The 11,974-nt window shown below is 46.5% G+C and overlaps 1 protein-coding gene across 1 annotated transcript; it reads right to left on the bottom strand.

Annotated features, from left to right (window-relative positions):
* Positions 1–1,034: 1,034 nt before the first annotated feature.
* On the bottom strand, positions 1,035–9,172 carry LOC119377871 (protein dissatisfaction). The gene is made up of 4 exons (XM_049411657.1): positions 8,723–9,172; positions 7,339–7,663; positions 3,822–4,116; positions 1,035–2,374 (listed from the first exon to the last, which is right to left on the bottom strand). The coding sequence occupies exons 1-4, from the start codon at positions 8,770–8,772 to the stop codon at positions 2,124–2,126; spliced, it is 921 nt and encodes a 306-aa protein (XP_049267614.1). The 5' UTR covers positions 8,773–9,172; the 3' UTR covers positions 1,035–2,123.
* Between the last annotated feature and the right edge of the window lie 2,802 nt (positions 9,173–11,974).

Genomic DNA, 11,974 nt, shown 5'->3' with positions numbered 1-11,974 from the left:
CACAAAGACGGCTCAGTTGTCAGTGTAGTATCACGCTGCCGTCTCTATGGCCCCAACACATGGCGCAGCGCCGGCGTTGGGGCGATAGAGACGGCAGCGTCTCTATGGCAGCATCTCGTGCCCGGTCCCAACGCCTGGCGCATCGGGACCGGGCAACGCCCGGCCCAACGCCGGCGCCAGTATGTCTGCCACGGCTATGACGTCACTTCCCTGAAATGCGCAGATCGGCGAGGCTCGCGTGGCGGCGGAGGCTCCGGTGCGCCAGCTGTGCGCCGTGTGACGTCACTTCTCCTCGCGCATGCGGAGTACGGCTCTTCGACGTGTAAGCGAAACTGCTCGAGGTCAGCCAGTGTAGGTAACGCCACAAAACGAAAGGAAAAAACAGCGCTCATGCGACGAGGACATAGAAGGAACGACACATGATGCGCTGTCTAGACAGCGCATCGTGTGTCGTTCCTTCTCTGTCCTCGTCGTATTAGCGCTGTTTTCTTTTTTTTTCCTTTGGTTAAGCAACACCAACTGGCCCAGCGTCGTCCAATGCTGCAATAAAATAAATACTGAATGCAAAGCCGATGACAACTAGAGTTATTTTCTCAGGTGCTGTTGTGTGGCAAGGTCTGTAGCCTCATACTCGTCGAGATGTACTTTTTGGCTAGTTGGTTCATAATCGCAGTAGGACCGTGTTACTTGTCCCTGTCCTCGACTGGTCTGTTGTTTTCGCTGGCGCTGTTCTCTTACTCGTGCTTTGCTTTGGCACTGCGTCTACCAAAACCGTAATTACTGCAAAATCTACAGAAATATTAACGAGTAAGCATTTATGTCCTGATGAATATTGGCCGAAAACACTGTAGATATGAGTATGTCATCACTTCTGTTATAAACTTCAAAAGGGAGTGGAACCATAGGCGTTGTTCTTAATCCACGCATGGAAGTCCACTGTTCATTTTTAAATGCGCTGCAACAGTCCAAACTGCCAACACCTCGTCAAATGACTCACCTGACAACACACAGTCACAAAACATGGTACACGTGTGTAGGTACATTTTATTATCTGTCAAGTAATGGGTCATTGCTGCAGCTCTGTATATTTCCATCTCAGATGCGGATGGCCGGTGAGGATAGCCGCGGTTTGTGTTCAATCTGTGACTGCTTTATGTTCCAAAAACCAAAGACAAATATCTCTTGTCATTTAGGCGCTTGAAAAGTTCAGCGACATGCCATTCAGTCGCACGGTATTCATTCTTAACCGCAAAAATAAAGGTTATGTTCAATCTTCGTCATACTCTGGCTTCACCCACTTACCTGGCCCGTCATATATTTCCGTACCAAAGTCCGTAGTTTCCGTTTACCTTTGTTGTCGTCGTTCTATCATTGTATATTAAACCGACTGCAATTTTAAACCATATAACCCATCAATCCGCACGACTACGAAGCTTCCATAACTGCGACTTGGAACAATGGCTCCCATAACTACGACTTGGACGTTTCCTGGCTAGTTCATCTTACCCAAAGATGCACAAAAGCTGGTGATCACTGTTGTTCCAGTGTCACACATTGCTTCCCCTGTCGTTAACTTTCACAGATCGTATTTTTACATTCATGTAAAATTACCCTTTATTAAAGTGTTTACGATATCTCGCATGTGATGACTGCTGCTCTCCAGTTGGAGTGAAGAAAATACAGGCTGCCGATATCAGTTAAGGTGGACATCATTCAAAGCAACTAATGACGCCCAGGGTACCAGAAGCGGCTCTTTCGGGTGACCAAGCTAGATTAGAACTATCACGGACTTTCGTTACCTGGTGCGATAGAGACCGTTTGGGGTCGCGGCGTTTTGCGATCCCAAGTTATGCTGCCACCAGACTAATGCCGCACTCAGGATATAAGCATAATCTTCAACATATACCCAATATGACAGGACACTGGCCCAATAAGCGGCCGCTCTGTTGGCACAACACAACAAAGGTCGTATGTCGCTGCTGCAATCCAGTTGCCTGTGTGCGTCCGCAATGCTGACGCAAGGTACATCCATTCTGTCCGAACAGCGCTAACCACTTTGCCACCGAGGCGACCCTTTCTGTCCGGATGGCGGCTTACTTTCAGCACACAGTGAAATGTCTCCTTCAGTCAACCTTCTCCATGTTGTACATATCCCCTAGGATGCGTTCGATGGGAATATTGCCGATGGTGTCGCGGAAGAAGAGTCGTTCGACAGTGGCCGCTGACACGGCCCGCAGGCTGGGCAGGAGCAGCAGCAGCCGACCGAAGCGGGTGGGCTGTCGCGGGTGCTTGTGGCGAATATAGTCGCCCAATACGCACTGCGCCTGGTCCTGCAGCATCTCCACAGGGTGCACGTCGCAAAGGCCGATGGTCTCTGCGTGGTTAAAAAGGTACTTGATAGGATAAGGAAATAATGTATTTTATTCACTTAGTTAAATGAAAAGTGAGTGCCTCGAAGCATTGAGCTGAGGAAACCTTATGCGCAAGGTTTCGTATACGCCAACTAAAGCGGCATGTTTATCGCTTGACGAACTGCTGGCGTTCTACCATAAGATAAAATCATAAAATACAGCAAACAGAAACCAAAGCAAACCCTTATAATGAAATTTTTGGTGGACGGATCACTAGCCGGGCAAAGAAAACTTTTCCCTGTAACTGCAGACGATCAAGCAATAATCATTAAAAAACCAAGCAATAAGGATGAAAAAACCAGATGATGGACCACTGCGAAGTGACGGAAACGAATAGTGCAGTACATTTTATAGAATTTTAGCATGACTCGTCTGGCACAATTTTGCGGTTGTGTCTGTCTGCCCTCCAGTTTTCGCCATCCTGTATGTGCGCTAAACCTGTACAGTTACTAAAACGTTACCAACTCGCCCGATTGAACACTTAGATAAATGCCTTAAAAGGGGCTGTAATATGCTGAGTCACATTTCAGCTTGTGCTTTAAAGAAAGGCTGGATCAATGAACCAAACTGTAACAGCTCAGATGTCGTCAAGGATCGACGTCGACTTGTACGCAGGCATGGACCTTTTTTTTCTATTATGACTGGCGTGACAAGCAAGTTATGAACTTAATGTGTACTGATTGGCTAGTTCGTGAGCCATGATATTGGTGAAGCAGTACACAAAAGACGCCCAGAGACAACAAGCACTGAACTTCGACCTCATTCGCACGTTCTGTGCAATAAGCAGTTGTGTAAAAGAACTATTTTGCACTGAGTGTGACACCAATTACTACAATTATGGTTCCTAGAAGTTGTGGCGATCGCGGATAAGAACCCTCGCCCTCGTCCGCACCGGCAGTGACAAGACCAATCAGCGAGGGCCACTGCGCATGCGCGCGGATAAGGACAAGCTTCATAACCGGGCACGGCGAGCGGCCAAGGGGAAGTTGCCGGTGAACTGTGGTCAGGTGTGCGTGTGTGCGCGGCGTGCGGTCCGGCGGGGCCAAGGTTAACGGCACCGGCAGGGAAGTGTTCGGGGAAGTTTGCGTTTATGCCTTTCCATTTGTTTTCATAACAGTTTTAAAGCTTGCTTAATAAATGATTTCGAGTTACCCCAGCGTTGACGAGCCGCACATTTCATTGGAGTAGACGGCGAACCCCACAAACTAGAATAAAAGCAGCCTTCTCACGGTACTAAATGCCGCCTATCTCCGTATTTTTCGCCGCTTTGGAAGCTTATACGTTAGCGTACCACCGTTTCTACAAAGACATGGCCGTTCCGCACTCTCTGCAGAACTGGAATATTTATTCGAGTTTAACTTGCCGCGTAACACAGCTGGCGCGCGACAGCCATAGCAAGCGTTCACCTACCAGGCTTGAACAGGACAACCGCTTTGAGGCAGCTACACTCGGTGTCATCCGGTGAGAGCTGCCTCAACCGGCGCATCACGTCCTGGATATAGTGCAGTTCGGCCGCGCGCTGCGGCGACGACGGCGCGCCATCCAGGTGGTCGGACTGGTGCAGACGCAACGAGTTGGCGGCCGTGGGAGAAGGGCCGTTGCCTCCTTTGAGGCCCGGCAACGAGGACACTATATCGGCTGCCACAGACCACTGGGCCATGTAGAGGAGGAAGAGGTCCTTCCACGACTCCTCCAGCAGGGTGACCTGCACGGGACACACGATGTGAGTGCGCCGGGATGTAGGCAGGACGCTTGTTATATTTGTACCATGCAAATTGGGCCTTGGTTCTTCTGTAAGTGTGTCAGCAATTTATGCGTTGAGAGGTCTAAGGAAAAGCACGGTAGAAACCTGGCCTAGATGGTATACAATATTGAGATGTACCCCGACTTCCTATGTTCTTCAACGGTAGGCCCTGGAAAGGCTTAGTCAGAAAGGAGAGTTCTTTAAGCATTTGACAGCAGTAAGCAGGGAAATGCGTGCGTACGCCTGGCATCCTTCAGCCTCAATGATAAAGAAGTCAGTTTGCTTTGTGTTGCACTATCGAGTCATTAGGTTTTAGATTTCGAATTTTTTTGCACTAGTTTCGTGATGGCTTTTGCAGGCGCTCGAAGTGTGAGAGGTTACTCATTTGTGTTCCTGCAACAAACAATCCGTTATTATTCCAGTTTTATCACATCACCTAACGATTTCTGTTGCGCAAGTGCTCTTCACCTTAACCTCCTCATCCCAAGAATGCACTAATGAAAAAAGCTTTTGCAAAACCGTATCACTTGGCTTCCTACCCTTAAAAACAAATGCAGAAAATTATGAACTCGAAAAATTGAACGGTTGTCTGAAAATGTGAGATACCCATTTGGGTACTCCTGAACTTTTGAAGTCTCATGATTGCGTGCAACAAAAGTTCAGACCGAAGTGACTTTCAATATTATCTTCAGGGCGTCCACAGTAATGAGAAATGTACTATTGTCGTAACGCTCAACTAAGAAAAAAAGCTTTACTTGTCACGAGCACGCAGCCGAGCGCTCAAGCATACGCAGCCAAGCGCTCGTGCAGTACTTAGTATTTTCGTTCACTCATTTTCCGAAAATGACTACACACATGGCGCCATTCGGGATTAGCGAAAGCAACTATGCTTATTTTGGCAAGACTAATTTGACACGTGAATATCAATTGTGGTGATCTGTGCCTTTAAAACAACGGTACCCAATTGGGTACCCTGGGACCGAGGAGGTTAAGGATGAGCTGATTCCCGACGTTTTAAAACTCATCTTGCCTAGATGAACCTTAGACCTAGTGAAGTTCGTCTGATATGAATCGAAGTCCGAATAGACTTCTTGCTAAGAGTTGTGCGTGTTAAGTGCTCCGGTGTAATGTTGCACGAATCTGCTTCGGTTTAACGTGTGAATGACCGCTTTATCCTATAAGTAACTATTTTTCTCAGTTTCGAAAACATAAAAACCCTGTAAGAGGGAATAGAAGACCAAACCTTACGACTCTTCATGATTGAGGGAAATGTCAGGCTCTTTGAGACAGCACTGCGGCCTCTGATTTACTTGAAACGAGTTCTTCAATTTGCCAGTGCAAATACTAAATGCAAGCATTCATTCTGCCAACTTATGAGCTTTGTCTAGAGACGCGACCGCATCCTAGTCAACAATGTGTCTGTTTCAACAGAGCAAAAATAAATGTTACTCGTTTTGCTTGGACTCATATAGAGGGTGTTTCAAGAAATGTGTCCGAAAATCATCGAACACAATTTAAATTGAATGTTTGCTCGCTGACTTCATAATTACTTTTTTATGGTGGGAGACTTCTTAAGACGACTAGACAAAGCAGTAACGGCAGCATTAAATAAAATTAATTAACTTATTAATTAGCGGAGGCAAGAAGTCAGGTCAAATGGGAGAATTACTGTCCTTCTTGCGAACAGGTCATCGCCGCTTTGATATTTGGAAACATTGGCCTCTGGTAATCATTGCGGAGCGACGAAATTCAACCAAATTCACCGGTGAAACCGAAACCGAAGCTCCGATAAGCGCAACTAGTGGACGACCAGAGGGATGTCGCTGTTCATGACGGCGATTGCAGGGGCGTTAGTTTTTCTGCATTTCTTAACATACGTGCGCTGTACGCGCTCTAATATTAAGCGAAACCCGCACAACCACGTAGTGAAGTCGATCGATGGTTGGTACAACGACGTTCGCTCATTCTGGACGTCTTGAAAAAGTATGGCAGCTACGCTCTTCCGAGTTTCGGCTTCGGTTTCGCCGGCGAAATCGGCCATACTTTATCACTTGTTAATAATTGCCAGCGGCTACTTTTGCGAAATCTGAAAGCGGTAAAAGACTTTTCGCAGCAAGGGCTGCGATTTTCCCATTTGAACCGACCACCTGAATACCCTCATTAAAAACTTAGTTAACTTAATTTGTTTAAATAGTGTCGTAATTGATGCCTCTACTCATCTGAAGATAACTGCCACCACAGAAAAAGTAATTATGAAGACAGCGTAAAAATACATAGTTTTCCTTATTTGTGAGAATTTGCGGACACATTTCTTGACACACCCTCTATAGCGATAAAGGGAATGTTCTGCTTACTCGCCCAGAAAGTTTATCTAACGTTTAACGAAAAATATAAGATCACTACATGAGTGAAAGTAATTTGAACTAGAATATGGTATTTCATGCAAGGAGAACTGCAGCGATGGCAACATCGTCGGGCATCTGCTTCCAATGCGGTTGGGACAGGGCTCGATTCCCAATACTGATCGAAAACACAACGTTGTTTTCTAAGGGGTAGAGGAGTACACCGACCTGTCGCTCGGGCGTTTATGAGTACTCATCTCGAAAGGTGGCCGCATAAGGTTCTGTAAAGGCCCCTGATCACACCTTAACCTACCACAGCCTTGGTGAAATAGTCCAGCATCTGCCGCTGCTGTGGGAGCCAGAGAGTTGCTGCCTCTGGGAATCTACCGGCAAAATAAGTACAAGCGCACTTCCGGCCAGCTGCTCCCAAAAAAGAAGTACATAGTTGTTTGGTAGGGCAACCACCCTGTGCGAAATGGGTGTCATGGGACCGCCACACTTAAAAACATATGGCCATCCTCTTTATTTGTATGCATACCATATTACGGTATCCTACATGGGATTGTGGAAATTTTGCAGTTTTTATAAACGCCTCGCCAAAGGCTTTGCGATTTCTTCGATAGATACCCAAGCACTGGCAGACATCCTGAAAGACTTGCGCAAAGAGGATAGCAATGATCGCTATTGAAGAAAAAACCCAAGCAGCAATTGAAATAACGAAACCATTCATATAAGAAAATTATTTTATACACGAAGACCACTTCCTTTTGGGTGTAAATAGATCACTTGTAGCAACAAGAAAGCGTTCTTGAAGGTGCTGATTTGCTTAGTGGGTACGCACCTGGTCACTCTTGGACAGCGTCTGAAACGTTGGCAGACATTTCACCCAGCGGATGACCATGAAGAGTAGCCTTGCCGTGACTTCTTGCACAGACCCTCCTCCCCCAGTGTTGCCCCAGGGGCACGGCTGCGTCGCCCCGGAGCCCTGCAGTCGCTGGCGGAGAGCGGCCTCCTCAAGCGACCCGAAAGGATGTGTGCTGGATGAAAGTAATGAGAAGGCGGACAGGCCACCTTCGGCCCCGAGCTTGGCCGAGAGCCCGGACGGTGGCCCGCCGCCGAAACTGTTGTTCATCGCTGTTCCTCCACCACCTCCACCTCCCCCCATCCTGCACACGTTGAGAAATGTGGGGGTTTGCTGTATTGGTCTGCAACATATCTCATAAATAGGCATCGTTCTTTTTACGACGAAGCTGGTTGTGGCTAGGATCTGGCGAGGCACGTCCGCGGAGCAAAAAGCGCGTGGAACAACAATTTTCGGAGAACCGATTCAGTAGACTAATCCATTGGTTTTCGAGTCGCAAAAACGGACATGGCGTAAAAGGCAAACATAAAGGTGTGTGATTTCGACGACATGGCTGGCTGACGTGAACAACTTTGCCTCAAAGACAAGATCACTTGCTAAAGAAACAAACGTCAAGCCACTTTTGCACTTGTACACCGGGATCTTTGAGTGCATGGCACTTAATTCACTCAATACAGTAAATAATGATAATATTTAAATTCCCTATAGCAAGTATTCACTATACCAGAACCACCATAGCCACAGCTGCTTCACTGGCTACCATCTTCACAGCAGTGGAAGCGCTCTGGATTTTATTTCTGCGGAGCCCCTCGACATGTCGTTGAGTTACAAACCAGAAGAACATATCGATTAGACGCGAAGAGCAAGTATTCCGCAGGAGAGAAGGCGTTTTAAAGCTGTATTGTCACGAACAGGCACATTGCACAAGGCGACTTATCTCCTCATTTCAGGAAACCACGCCCCTGATCAGTTTCAGTATTTGCGCACTTTCGAAAAGAGTTTTACGAGGAAAGGAGGCAGCACGTGCCAGTATCTGATACGTATTTACTCACAGAATAGCGCCTCTTCATCGTCCACCTAATGTCGTGCCTACTTCGATTGCATATCGCATATCGTACGCTTTGACTTGGTGCATCGACTCCCTATGTAGCAGACAACAGTGGAACTAACTCAACATTGAAGTGTAAAATGTTCGCAGTCACGCTGCAAGAGGTACACAATGCGATAAATCGGTAGTAGATTAGATATGTTATTCCTTTTATGGAGTGTTCATCAGCCATTGTCCTCGAAAAATAATATAACACCGTCATATAATGGATCAAGCTTTGGTTTTTGTTGCGGCAGAACTGCCATTATTTCTTACCTGACGCTGTTCCAGATAAGCTCCTGGGAGCGTTCCGCGTTGAGCAGCATCTGAAGCAGACCTGCGGAGCCGATGAAACCGTCCTTGGGGAACAATGGCGAAGAGGGTGGCGCGCCGTCGCCAACCTGGAGAAGAGGACAGGGCCGCGGCCATGGCGGCTGTCGAAGGGTCGAAGTGGCCCGACATCGGCGGCTGCGCGGGAGGCGGCGGCGGCTTACCCGCCGGAAATGACAAGCCCGACAGCAACAGGCCACCGCCACCGGCTGCCGAGTGCGGCACCTTGGGTCCGTGTCCTGTGGGGTCTCCGCCAGCCTCCTTGATCTTGGGTTTCCTGGGCCCACGCTCGTGTTGTACTGCTGAAGAGAAGGGTGGCGCGCATGCGTTGAGCTGACGGCGGCGATCGGAGCGCTTCAAAATCAGCACTCAGTATAGATGTTTTCGTTCCTTAAGTTACTGGCAAACTTTTAAATATAAATAATTATATTAATTAAAAATTTGGAGGCTATTCTATTCCTTGGCTTAGGTGTCTGGAGTTAGCACTCGCACGTCGGTGTTCGTGTGCTCTGGTGCATTCCTTGCTGTTAGTTTGTGTTTCGCGCGCTCCAGAAGCGAATCTTAGAGGCCACGTGCAAGATAAGCGTGGTTGATGATTGCTCTGCCAGGGGCCGCCACAATCCCCGCTGCTCACAAGAAAACCGTCTGTCATTTCACTGAACTCATTCTGTTAATTTTCATTAACCATCGTGAGAATAAATAGCCCTTATCTGAAGTGAACTTATGCTCCTATATGATATGCATCCAATACAACTCTTAACTTGAATCAGAACCGTAGATTATTGTACTGGTTTGGTTTTCTGAAAACAAATTATCTGAATATTCGGAGAACCGGAAGTAAGTCCTTCGACTGGAAGCGCTTGGAAGAGAAACAAGACTTTCATTGAGTACTAGTGCCAATAATAAATAAATAGTGGGTCTTTATATGAAGAATTAAATAAATGCGTACGGAAATGATCGGACCACTAGCCTGCGCGATGCGTAATCAAATGAGGGCTTCTTAAGACCCCTCGAGTATTTTTTCCTGCTCAGTGCTTCATTTGACAGTAGGTGAATGCATTTGTAACGCGAATCTACTTTTACTTATCGTGGCATGTTCAGCGCGACTACGTCCGGGAAGGCAATCTGAGGCAGCAAAAATATATGTTAAATTTTCCTTCTTTTTTGTCGTAAGCTGGCTACAGATAATATGGCTTTATTATTCGGTCAGAGGAGAGACACTCATTTTGTAGTGCGCCTAGAGCCCGGTCTAGGCTTCCCGTCTTGGCCTTAGTGCTCTCACCCGCTCTTTGCTATCATAATGAAACAGGTGAATCAACAGCAAGTTCGCGCCGGTAATCGGATGTATAGCCTGACACGACACAGCTATCAAGTACTAAAGTGCTCAACACGACCATCAAACGTAAAATTACGAAGACTAGCAGTAACCAGTAATGTCAAGTACTGCATTGTCTGTAAGGCTAAACAAGGGTACCTGCATCACATCTTTTTTTTAACCATGAAACAACGAGGTCTTATGTACTCGCGCAATGAGCTGTCACGCGAGCGCGTGGCCGAGCTCTCTGCAAGGCTAGTGGCGTCGAATGGCAATTTTCGGTTATCGGGAGAGAGTTTGGCTGTCCCTGCAAGCGCACATGCATTTGCTTTCACCCTCGCCCTCGTTTTGCCCTGCGGTGATTCAGCTTCGAAAATGATAACTTCGAGGGAGAGAGCAAGCAATAACCATGAAACAACGCCACAATCGGTGCCACTGTACAACCTTGCAGAGAGCTCGCCCACGCGCTCGCGTATGTGCTCATACTGAGTGCGATAGTACAGTAGATTTCATTTTCAGACCCCCGTGGCAGCCGGGGATAAGATAATATGGGTCATGTGCAAAAGAAACACCGGTATCTTTGAGCGTGTGTCTCTTTATTTCGCTCAGTATATCCAATAATGATACTATAGCAATATACTGTAGCAATATTCACTGCATACCAAGACGCACATCAGTCATAGTTTCACTCGCTTCCACCTTCACCGTAGTGGAATTGCCCTTTTTTTGTTCATCATATATATACGTGCAAGAACACGATAACCTTGCTTTCTGGTATACCTGGTACGTTTCACAGCAGGATATTTAGCTTGAAAAGACATCAAGCCTAAATGCTTTAAAGCTTACAGGTCTACCTTCAAGTGCCCACTGAGGAGTAATTTCGAAGAATTTTGAGCACGTGAGTTTCACCTAACAGATCATCACAAAATCGACAACGTGGGGTCCACTTCAAAAGAGAAATTAGAAAAGAGTAAGGCGAATAAGCAATTACAAAGAATCACTGAACACAATCCTACAGCGGCAATCGACTTTGTCAGATTCACAAAGTTCTTTTACGTGTATTTTAGAAAATTGAAATACGTAAAGTGGGTAAATAAATTGTCTACCACAATTAATTTCAAGTGGGCTATTCTGCGCACCCGCATGTGTTGTAAACGACACATCCATGACGCCCACATTTGATTCTTCATGTGGCCGTATTTGGAGAGCATGCCAGTTCCTTGATCCCGGAAGAGCATGTTTTCTTCTCCTACTGCAGTATATTTCATCGTTGACAAAGGTATAGAGCCTATTGAAAAACGTTTGGTAAATAATAGGAACGTAATGACTACGTCTTTAAGATACACATAATCATTCCATTTTAACGTGTATACCTTGAAGCACGGCTGGCTAGTGTTTTGTTGTATTCTGCCCTTATCGCTATCTAGTAGCCGTGTTTAGAAAACGAAGCCGCCGGAATCGTGTGGTTCATCCACAGAAATATCATGGTCCTCAACACTTACCTGCACCCCTACCCAGCTTATCTCCCAACTTTTAATCCAACACAGATGAACCGATGATATGTTTTCCACGAAAGAAGCATATTTTTCAACAAAAACGAATCATCCTTGGACGTGTGATGGACGCTGTTCTTTCAGCTTGTTTGTTTGCTCGGTTTTTGTTTGTTTCTTCAGTACAGAAAGAGAAAAAAGTAGTCGTAAACTGAAGTCGCGTTTGTTTCACCTTGTTGAAGAGTTCAGGCTTTCGTATGAGCATTGAACACAGAGACCATTAACTTCGTACCTGTTGTACCTTCGTACCTAAGCTTGCAAGATAAGCTCCAAGTTTAACTTTGGGCTAACATCCCATCGTGCAGAGCAGGAACAACTATATTCGAATATGTA

Source organism: Rhipicephalus sanguineus, unplaced genomic scaffold (assembly GCF_013339695.2).
Source record: "Rhipicephalus sanguineus isolate Rsan-2018 unplaced genomic scaffold, BIME_Rsan_1.4 Seq5946, whole genome shotgun sequence".
NCBI classification, from domain to species: domain Eukaryota; kingdom Metazoa; phylum Arthropoda; class Arachnida; order Ixodida; family Ixodidae; genus Rhipicephalus; species Rhipicephalus sanguineus.
Note: the sequence above shows the minus strand (reverse complement) of the source record. Positions and strands in the feature narration are given on the sequence as shown.

What these genes read in the sequence shown, in the direction of transcription:
- LOC119377871 (XM_049411657.1), bottom strand. Translation starts at nt 8,772, where the DNA reads ATGCTGCTCAACGCGGAACGCTCCCAGGAGCTTATCTGGAACAGCGTC. An exon ending in CGCTGTCCAAGAGTGACCAG is followed by an intron (nt 4,117 to 7,338) that starts GTGCGTACCCAC and finishes TGTCCCGTGCAG; the next exon opens with GTCACCCTGCTGGAGGAGTC. An exon ending in GGTTGTCCTGTTCAAGCCTG is followed by an intron (nt 2,375 to 3,821) that starts GTAGGTGAACGC and finishes TTAACCACGCAG; the next exon opens with AGACCATCGGCCTTTGCGAC.